This window comes from Glycine max, chromosome 10, assembly GCF_000004515.6.
Source record: "Glycine max cultivar Williams 82 chromosome 10, Glycine_max_v4.0, whole genome shotgun sequence".
NCBI lineage: Eukaryota > Viridiplantae > Streptophyta > Magnoliopsida > Fabales > Fabaceae > Glycine > Glycine max.
In genome coordinates, this window is record NC_038246.2 from 50,537,213 (window position 1) to 50,555,376 (window position 18,164).

General features: G+C 35.5%; 2 protein-coding genes across 2 annotated transcripts; both read right to left on the reverse strand.

Annotated features, from left to right (window-relative positions):
* Positions 1-709: 709 nt before the first annotated feature.
* Positions 710-4,927, reverse strand: LOC102665658 (mechanosensitive ion channel protein 6). The gene is made up of 5 exons (XM_006589670.4): positions 2,772-4,927; positions 2,540-2,663; positions 1,665-1,958; positions 1,376-1,578; positions 710-1,277 (listed from the first exon to the last, which is right to left on the reverse strand). Exons 1-5 carry the CDS (start codon positions 4,649-4,651, stop codon positions 986-988), a joined length of 2,793 nt encoding a protein of 930 aa, XP_006589733.1. The 5' UTR covers positions 4,652-4,927; the 3' UTR covers positions 710-985.
* Positions 4,928-8,792: 3,865 nt separating this feature from the next.
* Positions 8,793-18,164, reverse strand: LOC100805180 (serine/threonine-protein kinase STY46). Its single transcript, XM_006589671.4, has 16 exons — positions 17,730-18,164; positions 17,275-17,389; positions 15,971-16,071; positions 15,709-15,831; positions 15,227-15,281; positions 14,274-14,384; positions 13,841-13,894; positions 13,561-13,736; positions 13,328-13,435; positions 12,055-12,128; positions 11,778-11,953; positions 11,511-11,606; positions 10,711-10,791; positions 10,577-10,630; positions 10,308-10,442; positions 8,793-9,029 (listed from the first exon to the last, which is right to left on the reverse strand). Exons 1-16 carry the CDS (start codon positions 17,951-17,953, stop codon positions 8,955-8,957), a joined length of 1,758 nt encoding a protein of 585 aa, XP_006589734.1. The 5' UTR covers positions 17,954-18,164; the 3' UTR covers positions 8,793-8,954.

An 18,164-nucleotide genomic window follows, 5' to 3' on the forward strand; every position in this document is an offset into this window, starting at 1 on the left:
TTCATGTATAGGAAATATATTGATTTCTCTTATAATTACTTTTAAAATTAATACAATTATATTTCTAATTGATTAGCTATACAAAAAAATTTACACTGTACATAAAAATTAAAGTCACTTTTTCTGAAAAATAATAAATAATATATTCATTGTTATCAATTATAAATTGTTATGCGTGAATTTTTATATCACCGTTTAATGACAAACTGTGATTAATGTTAAACTTGCTGAGTGTTGATATAATAACTATCATAAAAAAACGATAATATTTTTATTAATTAATAATATAAAACTTTTATATTAAAAAGAATGTGTATTAAACTCAATGAATTTATCATTCAAAAGGAAAATATTTTTGGCACGACAGTCAAAACTATTATGACGTGAGCTGTCAAGTCAAGGATCTTCACGATTGTACTTATTGGTTAGTAATAAATTAACGGAATAACATATCCGTGGATTCCGTGCTTCATATCTGTTGACCAAGAATCTTCTATTACATTTAGACAAGGATGGAATTACTATTTGCGATAAATAAAAATGAATCGCTAACATAGACATTTCTAATCTTGCATGAATTTAGACAAGGATGGAATTACTAATTGCTATAAATAGTCCACTATATATAACTTAGCGCTTTAAATTAAAACACGTGAATTCATAAGAAGCGATTAGAAACTAATTAGCTCTCTTATGTTGGGACAGAAGGTAGACATATAGAAATCTTATACTGAATATGGTTATAGTATAAAAGACGTAGCGATTAACCCTCTAATCATTTGAACAAAACTACTACATGGGAAACCTAGGCATGGCTTCATAGCTACTACAAACTAACCTCAGTACATATCAAGCTAATCTAAAAACAAAAGACCCTCTCTTTACAATATGCTATCCAGCTAAAATATAGCATTTCCTAGCAGTTAATGCCGCGGGTTTTCCACACACACAAGATGACATGAGGTTATGAATTTCCTTCTTCTACTCAACTTGGAGTTGGAACTGATGTCCAACTAGGTGGAAGCCGATCAGAAGTGGTAGGAGTGGCTCTCACATTAATGTCCATGGGCAAGAGCCGGTAATTAATGTCAAGCTCCCTGAAAATCTTGATCATCTCTTCAAGCAAAAGGGATCTCCTCACAAACCTTTCTCCCATGTCTTGGAAGTTCATTCTATGAGTTGGCCAGATAGCCAACCTCACCATGTTTAATTGGTCATAATCCCTGTATACAATCAAAGGTGAAGGATACCAGTGCTCCTTCTTGTTATCAATGTAACTGCATTGAGGTCAGGTCATTATTAGTATCAGTCAATCAGAGATATAGAACAAGAAATTATAACAAGACAACAGAGACAGACACTACTCAGCACATACCTTTGTATTCTGTGTTTAATGAGTGAAATCTTTTCAACTGGGGTAGATATATGTACACAGAATTCGATAGCATCTCCCATGTCAGGACTCCGGTAATAGTTATATATGGCCTTGGTAGCAAGGACATTGTTAGGGATGATGACCTTTTGATTATCAAATCTCAGAAATATGGTTGTCAATATGTTCATTTCTTCTACAACCATCTGTAGCAAACATGGGGGAAAAGTTAGGCCATGTCTACATGAAAACAGAATCTGTTAAAACTCGTGGATGGATAGATGAACATTACCTGAACCCCATCAATTTCACATCTATCTCCCACATCAAATGGGTGCATGACAAATAAGAAAATAATTGCTTCAAATATGGTCTTGCAGGTGTTTCCAAATATAAATGCAACCACGACAACCTGTGAGCTCACAAAGAGAAGAAATTTGGTGGTGGCAAGTTCCAATATCAAGAGCCAAATAACCAGTATAATAATTCCAACTATAAAATTGAGCATTCGATGAAGTTTGTTCACTGCCGTTTTGGTATCATTCAATGTCAAAGCAAGTGCTCTCCTTTCCCTGAAGGCATTAACCTGGGAAGTTAAATGCAAGGAACTGTTGTAAATACTATATAAGCAAACATAAACAGTTGCATGTAAACATCAATTAAAACCGTTATGTAAATGCTATAAAAGCAAGCAAACAAAAACAGTTGCATGTAAACATCAATTGAAACCAGTCAAGGATAAAAATATTGACTCTGATGTATTCTTAATAACAAAAAGATCTTTCAAAGCATGTGAGTACATGCATGAATTAAGAATTCAAAATTAGAAATGATCAGAAGTATAAAAACATCAACGGCAAGTTAAATTATATGCAATCAATCTTGTGCGCACTACTGTGCCATTTGCACAACTGACAGACAGATTCTAAGAAGTGAATTGGCTTCTACAACACCTTCCAGCTGAGCTTTGTTAAATACACTATTATATATAGGTCAAGGTTTGTCACAAGTAAATAATGTCATAGAACCATATTGAAAATGAAACAAAAACATAAAGTAACTAAATCAGACAATGAATAGAAAAAGGACACATTTCAGACACTAGAGTAAATATATCTTTCCAGTTCTTCAAATGAAGCTCCATATGTTATGTTAGTTAATTCTCACCACCCAGTTCTTCAAGGCTGATTTGCTGATTTTCCCAGCTTCAGAAGCTCCTTCAAAGAGATTCATGGTTTTTGCAGCTTCATCTTCTCGCATAAACCGCATCAAGTCATCCGGGTATATATACCTGCAAAACAGAAAGCGATAAGATAACAGGGGAAAAGGATATAACAAACTAGGAAAAAGTTATCCTCAGTTATCAAAATTTGTATGCGACAACAGATCAAGGGTTAACCTGCAGCCGCGCCTAGCAACATTGTGAAATATTTTCTTAGCTGCAGCCTTTGCCTCGTATTCACTTCTAATTTGCGTGGCATTGTCGTCATCATTCGAGTTATCAAGAATCTGTTCATCCAGGGTAGAAAGAGCCCCATGCCGGACCATGTTCATCAACCTTTTCATATTCCAGGCAGAGATATTATTGGGATTGAGCTTATGCAGATTATCCATAGTGATCACATTCCCCTCATCAGACTTCTTGGAAAGTGGCCGCGAAAACTTGCCGCTCTTAACTCTGGGGCTTTTCTGCAGCATTCCACTCCTCAGCCTGCCACTCTTAATATTAGAAAAAGCAGATGCCCTAAGATCAGGGGGTATGGTAACCCCAGCATTCTGAAGCTTCTGAACCTCATCAGCAAGCCTCTCCTCCTCCTCCTCGGCCTTCTGAATCTCCACCAAAGGCGGCCCTGAAAGCGTCTCAATCACAAACTGATTAAACAGCGACTCCTGAATCCTGTCAAAGTAGGTACTCACATGAAAAGAGGAAGCCAACACCTTCACCATAAGGGTCTTCAACAACCACACCAAAGTCCCCACAAGGAAACACACCAACACCTTAGTCACATACTCGAGGAAATCACTGTGGGTCTCCCTCTGCACCCTCTTGTCAAACAACAAATGCCAAGCAATCAACACAAGCCCCAACCAAACACAATTCTGAACAGCCTTCCTCACACCATACACAAAATACAATACCCTCTTCCTCAAAAGGAAGTTTCTCTCAATGCAGAACACAGCAATCCTAACAACCCAATCAGACACCAACCTGCCACAGATCAAAACCAAAACCATAACCTCCCATTTCCACAACCTAAGCTGCCACAGATTCTTGTTCCTCAGAAAGGGAACACAAAGGGTGGTTATCAACAACCCAATGATCGAAATCAAACTCAACCACTCGAGAAGAATCCACAAGCTGAAATGAGTCTCCTTAAACTCATCAGGAAGATCCTCTTCCAAAAACGGATCATCATCCTCTTCGTCATTCTTCTTCCCCAAAAACCCGGATAGGAGTTGGCCCGATTTTAAAACACGACCCGATTTTCTGTCGGGTTCTTCGGGCGGGTCCATTAGCCTAGACCTCGTTTTGGCCTTCAACAAGGCCGATTTTCTCTGCATGGAAAGGTTTCTTTCGAAGGAAGCGTTCGAGGTGCACCGAACAACCTCGTCGCCGCAGGCTGGCGACGGCGAGGGAGACCGGCGACGGTCGTATTGCGGCGGTTGGGGAGGGCGTTGGAACTCCGCGAGAGACGGCGAGTCCTTGCTGTGCCTTCTTCTGACGGCGTCGTTTTGCGTTTCGAGGAAATTCACATTGTAGGCAGGTTCCTCGAAGGAAACCTTGAGCTCTCTCGAGACGCGGTGTGTCATCGGAGATTCCTCAACCGGCGTTAACTTTCCGTCGTCGTCGTCGTCGCCGCCTTCGCGCTGCAGCTCCTCCATCTCCAAATCCATGTCGAGCTGCATCTCGCCGGAGGCTCGCTGCTTGTGGAGGAAGCGTCCGATCAGCTGCGACGGCGGGTCCTCCGAATGGCGGAAATCGAAGCTCTCTTCGCTGCTGCCAGGGATGGTGGTGGTGGTGGTGGTGGTGGTGGTGTCGTTATTCCAGAATTCGTAGCTGGACTCGCGCCAAATCTTGTTGTCCTGAGGGGCCTCGCTTCCGTCCTCGTTGATTTTGACGACGTAGTCACCGGCGGGCATGGCGGATTGGCGGAGGGTTTGCTGGTCGAGGAGAATGGGGAGTTGCTCGTGTTCGGGATCGGTGTTTCCGGCGCCAAAAAACCTAGAATGTTTGTTGTAGGAACCATAAGATTTAAAGGACTTCCTGATAGATTGCATCAGTATCAGGTGGAAAAGGAATAAATGCTGGATTGGATTATCAATTTAAAATTAATAAAAGAGTAAGTGAGAAAGGGAAAGAAGGTGAGTGTTTGGTTCAAGAAAAAAAACGGGAATGCTTTTTGGAGTTTGAGAATAGAGAATGAAAGGGTCTTTGTTGGACGCGTATAATGCGGATCGACGCGGCCAGGACGATGATCTTTTTTAAATTGATTGCTGTTTAGGTTAGGTTAATGGGACGCTGCTCTTAACGTTAAAGCCCATGCCTCGTGCAATGAGATAGGTTTGTTTTTCTTAACTTTTTACTTTATTTGGCCAGGAAGGATGCAAAATTTGACACTTTTCTAGCTACGGTTTAAAGTTAATATATCTTTTAAAATTACATATTGCGTTAATTTTAATCCATATTAAATAATTTTGATTATGATCATATTGATAATTTGTAGGATTTGAATGTCTTGAGATGAAGCATAGTGTACAAAATAGAAAAAGGTGAAGAAAAAGAAAAGTGAAAGCGAGAACGTAGGTTGATTTGGCATATGATGAGTGGAAATGGAGTATAATATTAAGGATGTGGACACGCAAGTCATGGGATATTTGTTAGTGTAGTTAGCAACGGCATGCATGCATACATATCCAAGTCAATGCTGTTGGTGCAGACACCCCCATCACAAACCAGCAGGTGTCTTGTGTTGCCGTCATTATCGCCGCTAATGTTCCACTTTCTTTCTTTCTTTCTTTTTTTATATAAGTATCCTTCCAATAATAAGCATAATAAGACAGATTTTATGTCTTAAACCTTTTTATTAATATATATGATTTTTTTATCAATGAGATTTTTTTACTTTACAAATAACAAATATTTTTTTAATAGATTTAAATTTTAGTTTTAGTTGTTTTATCTTAAGTTGAGATACAATCTTATTTAAATCTTATAATATCATTATATATGATATATTTTTCCTCTAGATACTTAAAATAACTACGTATTTAAAACCTGAACTCAAAATCTATAATTATATATATATTCTGGGGAGGATGTTCCACTTTCTTTGTCTTTTTTTTTTAAATTTTGATGCAGATTATTATGAGATTAATCTTGGTTAAAAAATTGAAGAACTATCTTTATTAAGTTTTTTTTTAATTATTTTTTTATCTCCAATACTCAAATAAGAAATCTTACTTAATGAGATAGAGTTTACTTCTATTATAACCAATAAATTGTCAGTATTATAATTTAAAAACTCAATTAAAATATATCAATGTTATAAAAAAACTATACTATAATTTAACCATAATATAACTAGATTATTGTTTTTAAAATAGTTACTTTAGCAATTAAATATAAAACATTTCTTAATTAATATGTAAGAATTAAAGTCGTGTTTCACTGTCTTTGACTAATATATAATTTGGTCAAATTCTATAGAATACTATCAATGAGCTGTAGTATTGTACAGCAAAAAAATGAGCTGTACTGGTCTGTAATTTAATAAATGGAATATATATAATATCAAGTAAAACAAAATAAATGATTACACATACGACCAAAGTAAACGTTTATATACATAAACATAATCATTGTTTTCATTTCGGTAAATAGCTAAATTTTGACTGATGATAACTGTTGCCTTTCTAAAGATTTTTTTTTTTTAATATTGCCTTCCTAAAGATAAGGCTAACTATTAAACTAGTGAGCAAATAATTTATGTTAATTTCATTTTATAATCATTAAATGTAATTTCTAGTACAACTAATGTTGATGGTGGTGATGATAATGTTGATAACGATAGTAGTAGTAGCGGTGTAGTGATAGTGATGATGACAATAAAATAATGTCATTGTTAAATGTGAGAAATTTGAGTTTTTTTTAAACTAAAACCAAATTAATAAAATCTTTTTTTTTGTTTTAAAAATAAGTGTAAAATGTTTCAAACTTTTTTTTTGAAATGATTTAAGTTTCATTTTGGTCAAACACATTTTACTTTTAAAATTAAATTTAAAACCCAAAAAAACAAAAACTCGCAATGTCCAGCTCTATTTAGTTATTTTGATGGTTTGATTCAAGATTGTCTTTTGTTATCTAGTGATGCTAGGTGCACCAGCTCTATTGCTTGTGCGCCCAACATTTTTCATTAATTCCAAAATTATCCTACATTGAAGGTACGGGAGTTCGTCATTGATCTGTATGATTTGTATGGATAAACTTGATCCGTAAGTATAATTTAAACATACGGATCAAGTTGATCCGTATGATTTGTACGGACGAACTTGATCCATATGAGTCATACAGATCAAGTTCATTTATACAAATCATACGGATCAACTAGATCTATATGAGTCGTACGGATCAACATGATCCGTATGAATCATATGAATCAATTTGAGTTAAGGACATTTTCGTCCATTCACTAAAAATGCTAGGTGCACCAGCAATAACGTTAGGTGCATCTAGCATCACCCTTTTGCGAATAGCCTTACTTACTCTCACAATCCATAAATAGAGTAGTAGCTCATGAGCTTGTTATATTAGCTTTTGTTGTTAAGAAAATGTATTGGATAAAGGATGTCCCTCCACAAATCCAACATCCGGTTCTTGATGATGTGAAGGCCCTGCCCAGTTTGCCTTAAATACAAAATTTGATTTAAAAAAAAAAAACATTAGATGTTATAATTTAACATTACTATAACAATAGTTAACAAAAATATTTTTGTAAATACTTTTATTTTCATGTTTCTCATTTTTAATATGTATTTTGAACTTATGTATTAAAACATAAAGAAAAAAAAAATACACTGACAAAATAAAATTTTTTACATCATTATCTAATTATAACTATGATAAATTTATTAAGTATTATGATAATTATTTTATAATTCATATTAACCGCAAATTATAATTAAACATTTTTCAATTTGTCACCCCAAAATTTTGTTTTTGTTGAAGTTCCTATTTTTCCCCTCCCTTTTAACCCTTCTCAACCCCTATCTTCCTCACTAGACACCCTTCTGCCTCCTGTCTTGTCATTGTCTTCAACTTGTTCTCATGACACAACCTCGTTATGCCTCTTATAGTCTTATTCTTTCCCACCCTCATTGTGCCTCTCTTCTCTCCACCCTAGTCAGGCTCTAGTGACGAGTATTCTTTGCTCTTTCGCTGTTTTTTTTTTCCTCTCACCAATTAGACAGAAAATAGTTTTCATTTTTTAATACAAAACAAAAACTAGTTTTCGTTGTGTAAAAAAAAAAACCAACAAAATGAAGCATTTTGTGTAAAAATAATAAGAAAACAAGAACATGTTTCGGTAGTATACTAGGTTGACATACACAATAAAAACTAGTTTCTATTGTATTGTGATTGTTATTATACATAATAAAAAAACTAGTTTCCATCAAGATATTTTTAAAAGAAAAAAACAAAAGACAAGGCGTGTAAAAATCAATCACGAGGATGTCAATATCACTGGCTCGTGAAAAAGAGGGGTCGCGATTAGTTAGGTCCCATAATTAAAGTTGAGAGGCTTTCTAACTTCGCTGACCCTTTCTTTAAAAAAAAAAAAACTTGGCTGACCTGAGCCCGAGGCTGAGCCACTATGCGAAGTCCAACAAATGAGAAGCAAAGATCATTGCCTTACTGTCGTGTGGTCAAATTTGTTAAATAGTGATGCCATTCAGTAGGCCAGGTAGCCAGCAACCATACTTGCAAGCCCTTATTTCATGTGACTTATATGGCAGATGCAAATAGACTGTAATAGATCCTTGGCTCTTGGCATCCAGTAATTCCATATATCTTTCGCATCAACCTCTTCCTTCAACTGCGTATTCAGAGTCTCTTTCCATTTCAGCGAGCTCAAGTTAGCTGCAATATAGTTTGCTAACTACATTGTCTTATACCTCTCAAGAGGTTTACTAGCATGATCCGTGTGATTAGCGAACCAACGGCATGTTAAACATGTCATATCATATGCAATAATTCCAGAATCCATTGATTTAGAAAGAATTGTAAACAATTATACTTAACATAATATTTTGATGCAATAAAGGATTGTTGATGCTACGAATTTAATCTATACCCATCAACAACTTTTTTACAGATATAAATAAAGGTTATAAAACACGAAGCAATGGGCAATTGATCATATTTTCAAAATGCTCAAATCGTGACAAATCTATCATAAAAGCAATCAGATAATGTGAAGATAACTGTACATGACAATTTAGAAACAAATGGGAAATGGCCCTTGTGCTGCGATTGATCCTACCTATGACCATGTTACGGACATCATCTATTCAAAGAAACCTTTTAGTGATGTCCTCTTCTGAGGACAGACAGGAGTCCTCCAGATTTATCCTTGTGCCGCTCCTCTCCATCTCCAACCTGTTCCATATACAAAGTGTTATCCATGTCATGATCAAAATAATATGCTCTCTTGTATTCAGCACATAACAAACTCGGGGTATTAACCACCGACACTACTGATCAAATTCAATATGCGCTATTCTATTTTAAGCTGACTTTTCTAAAAATTTAAAATATTTTTTGGAATAATATTTAGTACGTGTCTATCTATATGGAAGTATCAGCTCAAGTGTCCAAACCAAACAATAACAAAGCCTTGTCTGATTGTTCCGTTAAGTAAAGTCACGCTACATGGATCACACAACTCCATTCAGCTAAATTAAAGACCAAATTTCCAGAGATATTATTTGTCATAAAATCTCTTTTAACAACTTTCTTCAATATCCTTCTTAGTTTCTTTCTCCTCCTTTTCACACAACTAAAAACATGCTATCTGCTCTCTTCACTCTGATGCTTTGGGTAACCTTTGTAGTGTCCAAACTCCAAACAAACAAAAAAATTAATTAATTAGACATTTAATAGATTGTACCACATGTGTCGAACCGGTGTTAGAGTGGTGCCAGAAACTGACACTGCAACAGTTCAAACACGAGAAGTGTTTGTGCTTTATAAGCAACATTCCCATCTTTATGCTAGCACAACTTCCCGCTGTAAACAAGGATCCTTCATTTTACTCTTCTTGAGAAGCTCCCCACAAAACTTTCCCCTTCCAGCACACCTTTGCCTCCACCTTTGGCACTTGCACAAATCCAGTTTTTCTAGAATATCCAGGAGAAGAAAAAGAATCAACCCACTCTCTCTTGGGTCTCTCCTTCGTCTCACTCCTGACCCAATCTAACACATAGTCCTTTGTCCTCCTCAATTCCAACCCTCCTCCACTCCTATCAGTTTCCACCACCATACCACCCTTCTTCTGGTGATTATTCTCATTATCAATGCTGAACTTATCAAAACACCAATCAGACAGTGAAGAGGGAAACAATTTTGACCTAAAACATGGAGCAAAGTTGTTTCCATGTCTCGTGCATTTCTGTTAGTTTAATTGTACTTAACATAGGAACCAAAATGTCTACTGGGTTTAAGACTAAGGGACAACCTCAGGACCAATTTCTATCTATTAGAGGCCAAAATCAAAATGATTGAACCCCAACCTTCCACGGATTCAAAATGACCATGTTCCCTATCATCTGAAATACAACGCCACCTTAGTACTCACAGGAAAAAAAATGACACACATACATGAACATCAAAGTAATCATATGCATCCTAAAAAACATAAAAGTAACCTTGCTATACCTCCTTTGCTAACTGCTGCAGGATCTCGATAATTTCGGAGAAATCAGGTCTCAATGTAGGATCTTGCTGCCAAGACCTCTCAAGAAGCTCCACAAACTTTGGATGAGTGTTCTTCGGGATGGTGGGTCGCAAACCCTGAAATCCATTTAAAGTTATGGTAGGAAAAAATTACTATTTGTACGATACACATATTTCCATTTAATCATATAAAAACCGCTTTCCTCAAAATTTGAGTTTATTCTACCACTGATGTTTAAGGAAAAAAATACCTTTTGAACCACTCCTATAGCTGCCTGTAGGGGGGTTAAATATTCGTATGGAAGCTGGCAAGAAAAACACAATAATTTACATGAGAGGAAAACTAATACTGTAAGAGTCATAAGGTGTTACAAATAAGAAATACCTTTCCGGTGAGCAACTCCCATAAAACAATTCCAAAACTAAATACATCAGCCTTGTGATCATACGGCTTGTGTTCTATAACCTTCAATACAAAGGAATCATGGTAAGAAAGATGACAATATGAGTTATACCTCTCATCTATCTTAGCCACCAGAAAATATTTAAACAAGAAAACAAAAACTATTAAACAGCATATTTTAGTGGGCTAGTACTAACATTCAGGGCCTGAGATTTATCAAACCTTCAAATCTTTCAGCAAGAAAAACAGCAATGAACAATTGATTTACCACACTACATTTCCCCAGATATTAAAAAAGTTAATACTATTATTTTGCCCGATGTTTGAACTGAACATTTTCTACCGATAACTCGACCTTAATTGTTATTCTGAAATATAATGCAGCAATAATCCTTTTTCTCATACTAAATCCATCGTACAATCTAATCTCATAAAATTTGGTGAATAAAGTGATGGGGGAAAGACATTATAGAAGGGAGAAGGAAAAGTCGTGGGTTTGATCCCCTCTGCTAATATATGACCACATGACAGGACACTTAGCTACAGTAATGTCATCCATTTCATTTATTATAAATTTCCAGAACGACAGGTTCACATAATTGATCAAACATCAAAATAAGATTTAACACTAGACATCTATTTAGGTTGAAAAAACCAATTAAAAAAGTGCAAACTCCTATGGTAATATAACAAGAAAACAGACAACAGGTGTTGAAAAGCTAAACAATGTCATCAAAACTATTTGAACAACTTGATGGCAGTAACATGAGAAGATCAAATACCTCAGGAGCCATCCATCGATATGTTCCAGTTTCTGCAGTCATGACGCCAGATTGAGCTTTAACTCTAGCAACCCCAAAATCAGCGACCTTTACAGTCTGCAATGGAACAAATGTACTACTTTCAGTTCTGTATGCCCAGTTTATAGAATTCACTGTATTTAGCCACACATGTGCTATATTATGTTAGTCATTGAGGGGGGGAGGAGCAGAAGAAGCATTGCATCAGATTATACTTTTAAGAAACAACAGATAAAGGAAACATTGTACACAATTTTCATCCATCAAAAGGTTGGCAGCCTTCAAGTCTCTATGGATTATATTATGTTGGTGCAAGTAGTTCATTCCTTTGGAAACATCAATTGCTACTTTGAGCAGTGTAGGAAATTTAAAAAAGCCCTTCTGCTTATGTAGGTAGTCATACACACTTCCACCAGACATAAATTCTGAAAATTGAAAAGGAAACAACCATTACAATGAGGTAGATAATTGCTACGTTTTTAAGATCACATCTATTCTATAACATAAGTAATTCATTGGATGTCACCTGTTACTATGCATAAGCGTGGGGACTTGGTGCAAGCTCCTATGAATTGTACAACATTCTTGTGTCGAACCTTTCTGCAAGTTCCACTAGTGAATTTAGTATGGTATACACACAATTTTATTTTATTTTTAAAATGAGAATATAAAACTATAGCCAATTTGCGTTTTGCATATTTTCCTGTCTCAAAAGGCCAACTACATTATAAGTATGGCATATGATGATTAGTACCAACAAGTCAGATCAGGATGCAACTGTTTAGGCACATTTGTAAACTGCTCGTGTGCAACATGTCCATTACAATAACTAATTTCTAGAACTTCCATATTAAAGAAATACCCAAATTCATTTATCATTCATTTAAATAACAATCCCCCTTTTTGTTTACATTGACTAGGTGCAGGTTCTCACATAAAAATCAAAATTGAAGGCAGAAATTTCCTAAAGGAAGTTGACGCTAAATTTGAAAGGAATTGGGCTTTCTAAGTCGATAAATTGGTGACAAAGGCTATGAAACTCAACTTCACATCTAAAGATGGGGGATGTTGAATTACAATCCACAGTGGGGAAAAACCCAGCATACTCTAAAGAAGCACAAAACATTGCTTCAAATATCGTTATTTGAAGGACAATAGAATTATGACAAGTGCAATTATTTAATTTATACTCATAGTAATCAACAGTGGACTATAGCGGAGTAGCAGAGTGGCCGTGAACCACTAATAGCAACCATTGGGGCCCCATTCCCCAATAACTGATTTTATACACTTTAGCAGCGCTACCATGATATAGACTTCAAAAACCCACTTTTACCCTTGGAACAGCATTATTTTGTTTGGGTTTTTTTGGGTAATATATTCCACAAAAAATTACCTCTGTTTTAATTTTGTGTGTGTGAACTGTGACTTACTATTTATCATGAATTTCTTTAATTTTGGGTATTGTTTTGTTTTGAGTATTTATGTGTAGTATACTATTTACTATTTTTGTATTATAGCATTTAAAATAGAGGTCACTCCACTTCCCACTTTAGCATTTTCAGAGTGAACTGGTACATGTTGCTATCCGAGATTAATAACTAGGCACTCACTACAAAAATTGTATGTTTTGTTGCTCATTCACCCTGGTCCTGCTTTAAAGAAGTTATACCATCTTAATGTGAAGACTTTTGGCATGGGCAACAGTTAAACAGTTTTCAAAATAAAGTTTGGCATTCACTATCTCACAGGTAGAAAAACTTCTGATGGTTACAGCATGCAAATTTAATACAACAAACCTCATGATATAGACTTCCTGTGCGAACTCTCTCTGCAATTCTGAATCTACATGCTCAGCCTTGAGAACTTTGATGGCCACTTCCTGGCTACAATATACACCTTTAAATCTGATTTCATAAAAAATAACCAGTTAATTGGAAATTGAAATGATATCTGCCCCTAGTGAGAACATCTAGTAGGAAGTTTAAAAAGGAATGCATATTTTTTTTATAGCTATGTATTCAGTACTCACAGTTCACCATATGACCCAGATGCAATTTGAGTTCCATATTTCAAATGTTTAGGATCTATTTCCCAAACATCTGTCCCATCATTTGGTATTGTCAAATGATCCAGTTCACTGTACAACTTTGCTTGATCAGGCTCGTCAACTGAAGATACGGATTGTGGACTAGACCTCACCTGTCTCTGAAAGCAGTAATCAAATAAGAGTTCACTTACTGAACATTAGTCAAATTGACTCTAACTGACATCTAGATTCTAGAAATACAATAAGGGGCCACCCAATTTACCTCAATCTTCTTCAAGACTTCACTTTCCAAAGCTGCTTTAAGCTTTTCTGTTTCCTGTTTAAATACCAAATAGTCAAGCAGCGCTGGATGAGCTGAACCTTTAATAATATTAAATATTAATAAAGAGAATAGGAGTGATGGCAAAAAATATTCCAGAAAATGAGAGAAGTACATTTTTTTTTTGTGAATAGAGAAGTACAAAATAAAGCCTTCTAAAATATGAAAGAACCAGTTTTTGTCATTGTGGTTGATAAGCTGGTGCTTGTGAACTCAAATACAGTTGCTATAACATGGTTTATATGAATGTCAATCCTTCAAACATGTTTTTCAAAATAAAGTGTTAAATGACATCAAATTTGGAAAGAAAATTCTCATACAGTTACTCATTATGTATTCATCCCAAAAAATTGATATCGAATGATTATCAATATACCTCATAGGGCCATCCTTCAACAACAAACACATCTAATGAGAAACCATCAGTTGTAGAAAATGCATGTGCTTCTTGGATGTTCAGTCCAATCTCAGCAAGCAAAGCAGTTAACTGCAGAAGGAACCAGACCTTTCAGATGTTTCATTTATCAAGTGGGGTTCAAAGTAAGTCCAAATTAAGTTTATCTTAAGTGGTATGATTGCTTGTGTAGGCTATTCTTAAATGCTTGTTCAATCCAAGTCAAAGGCTATCAAACCAAGAGTAATGCATTCCTAATTTCAGCTACCTGTTTAAGAATAAAGTAGTACTAATATAGGATCACCAACAAACAAGAGATCCATTCTCCGTATAGTGCTATTATTGGAAGAAATATGATATCATGAAGAAGCAAGAAACAAAAGTTGCTAGATCCAATGTCAAAGCTAATTATTGTGCTAGGGCAACAACTGAATGCAAGATTACATGGCTTAGGCAATTTCTCTAACAGTTAAATTTAGAGACATCCAAGATATGAAACTTATCTGTGACAGACAATCAAGTTTCCCTTCACATTGCATCAAATTCGGTCTTCCATAAACAGACCAAACACATTGAGACAGATTGTAACTTTGTTAGAGAGAATGTGCTTTTAGGGGAAAGCACAACTGACTTTGTCAACTTTAGTGACCAATTGGTTGACATGTTCGTTAAATCCCTTAAAGGCTCTTGTGTTGACTACATAGTAACAAGCTTGGCTTATATAACAGCTCCAGCTTGAGGGGGAGTTATATAAGCACATTTAATATATGTAAAATATTGTAATATCTATTACTAAGAATCAGGGATTTAATTATTCTTATGTATTTATGATTGATTTTTTATACCCTAATGTGATTCTATTGTACCATAATACAACACACAACATTCAAATATATTCTCTATATATGTATTTTGATTAAAAGGATATCAAATACCTGACTGAGAAGCTTGGGCTTGTCATCTGTTGAGATGGTGATTTCATGCATGGGCCTACATCATTTTTAGTGACATAGATGATTAACATTTCAAAATAAACATCAAAATTAAATTAAACAATTTGACTAGGAACTTTATACACCATATGTTATAAAGGCTCCACACATCATACAAGTTTAGATAGGCATACTTGATAAGTTCTTAAATCTGTATTTTACATGATTCACCAAAGGAAATAAGCAAAGATCGGACAGGGATACAAATAATAATAATAATATCAGCACCTCAACCTCAAGAAAGTCAAAAAAGTAATAACATGATTAAAAAAAAAGGAAGCTAAAAGTATCAAAGACCAGTTGGGTTACATATTCAGATCCACCCCCATATAAAAAGCAAAGCATGAGTAATTTAGATTCTAGGTCACTATTCAAAGAAATTTTCCAAGCCTAGTTATAAAAATAGCTTGCATCAGAAGTTTCACCGTGAATATTGAACATTGGCATGTACAGATTGTTCCTCTTCTATGTCTTCTTCAGAATTATTTGCTTCAAGAGCCAGTGCTTCAAGATTAGGAGAAGAACCAAAAGCAGGAGGTGGATGTATACTAAAACGTTAAAAAGAAGATGAAGAAAAATTAGAATTGAAGAATACCGACATCAGCCATTTCTTGAGCTTTGTGATAATGGCACCCAATAAGTTGCTAGAAATTTATGAAATCAATATAACAAGTGCGAAAATGGAACCTCTGTCTGCTTGAGTACTTTGAAGAACTTTGTCCAGATTCTATCCCAGGATCATCTGATTCAAAAGTGTCAGCTGAGTTTCCATCGGTTATGGGATAAACCTGCATAAAGATTCCAATACCGAAATGATATGATCCACATGGAATGAGTTAAAGGATATGAATCACAACATTCAAAATATGAAAATTAAAAATACAAAGAAGTTGAATACAGTAGGAATAAACATAATCATAGGCATGAAAAATATATTTTGATAACAAGGGACAATTCAACCAGACAGATGCAGTGTTAATGTGCTTACAGAAAATATTCACCCGACATTTATACATTAACTGAATAGACTTTTACGAATTTGCTCATGCTAGTATACAGAGAGTGGCTCAAATAAACCATCCACAATATATATGAAGACAAAACTGTTGAAATTCACAAAGTAATTTATTTCTTCAATCAATGATGTAATAGGAAAAATCAAACAATGCTGAGTCCAGTACTTGACCATCATAGATCATACGTAAGTAACTGTAAATTGTGCCATGGTCCATATGCTTAAATTGGAAGCAGTTGCAATTTCGGGTACAAGCATTTCACAATTGAATTCCCTAACATATTAAACTATCATATCTTTTATTTTTCTTCAATTTTCAGCTTCTCACCAGTATGCATAACCAGGTTATAAAGACCACATATAAAGGAGAAACACAATAGGATGTAATTAAACCAATTTTCCTTTCCTAATCTAAGATACATTTAAATCATTCCACGAAAATTTAGTGGGGGTTCCCAAAGAATAATGGAGAGAGCAAATCATACTCCTATAACATCATAACAAGTTCGTCTAATTGTAGTTCAGCAAGATTAATTGTGTTGAGTATATAGCTTTGGTGACAGTGAATATATTTGTTTTATGGTTGCATGTGACCAAAATGGCTCCCTACAGAGTCCAGACAGATAGAAGACTATTTTAATGGATCAGAAAGATTTTTGAAATATATATATATATATAAAAAAAAATTGTTCGCATGCAGGGTGTCCAACAACACCTATGAACTCCAAAGGCTTGATTTAAATAATGTATTTTTATTTGTTAAAGAATATACATATAAACATGCAATGCCTGCCTATATGCAACATGTACATTTTATATAGTTATCCTCGGCCAGGAACAAAATGACCCACTTGCAAATGACAATTGAGAAGTAAAAAAAAGCACAGCAAAACAACAACGCTGCAAGGAGATGAGTTAACAGGAGCATGAAGAATAATACACCGGTGGCGCCCATAACAAACAAGGGTTAGGTCACCTGAACTAATCGAACTTCAATTGAAGGCCTATTAGCAGGATCATGCGCCAAATGCAGCAATCTCTTGTGCATGAGAACATCTGCCGCCCTTTCCACATTCACATCCAGCGCATACCTGCATTGCAGAATATCCTCAAATCTCTCTCCAAAACCCAAAATCACAGACCTAATCGACCAAACAAAAAATCACAAACACAACAAACATTCATTATATAATCGAGAATCTTCCGTACTTCCGTACACACGGATTCAACACAAGTACGAATGATTAATTCTACTGCGTATGTTCACGCGAAATCAATCCAATGCCAAGACCTCGCATAAACAGACTCATGAAAAGAAATAAAAACAATATTCCGATAATTAAAAAAAAAAAAAAACGATGAAGTAAATGAGATTTATATGTATAAATGATATAGAAGATTAATCAACGCAGTGTAATGCGAGGAAAGGACCGTGTAGGGAGGCGATTGAAGTGAGCCCAAAGCTGATCGTGGAAGCCAGGTTGCATAGCTTCTTCGTGGCCGGAATCCTTCAAGCGGCGGAGAATCTCATTGTACACTTCCACCTTCTGCCGCTGCTGCCGGCTCTGCGCCGGCGAGGACGAGGACGACATCGTATGGTGCTGCACTCCGCTGCCGCAGCTGCTGTCGTTTCCCTCCGTCACCATCATCACCATCGAACGACGATAAAGTGCGATGCGTTTCGCTCTATCCTTTCACTCACATGAAACAACAACAATGCATAGTGATTTTAGTGGTGCTTTTATTGTGAGGGACGGAGCTTGGTTTGTTGTAATCTACACACAACACAAATATGGAATATACGGATTATGATTATGATTATGGAGTATGGAAATTGGAACGGATACTCAGAATTTGAAAATAATT

Excerpts from the sequence above, each read along its gene's own strand:
- LOC102665658 (XM_006589670.4), bottom strand. The coding sequence starts at position 4,651 with ATGCAATCTATCAGGAAGTCCTTTAAATCTTATGGTTCCTACAACAAA. Across the intron at positions 2,664-2,771 it reads GTTGCTAGGCGCGGCTGCAG|GTATATATACCCGGATGACT; the intron begins GTTAACCCTTGA and ends TCTGTTTTGCAG. Across the intron at positions 1,278-1,375 it reads ATTAAACACAGAATACAAAG|TTACATTGATAACAAGAAGG; the intron begins GTATGTGCTGAG and ends ACCTCAATGCAG.
- LOC100805180 (XM_006589671.4), bottom strand. The coding sequence starts at position 17,953 with ATGGTGATGATGGTGACGGAGGGAAACGACAGCAGCTGCGGCAGCGGA. Across the intron at positions 13,895-14,273 it reads TTGAAGGATGGCCCTATGAG|GAAACAGAAAAGCTTAAAGC; the intron begins GTATATTGATAA and ends GTATTTAAACAG. Across the intron at positions 13,436-13,560 it reads TCTGGGTCATATGGTGAACT|ATTTAAAGGTGTATATTGTA; the intron begins GTGAGTACTGAA and ends TTATGAAATCAG.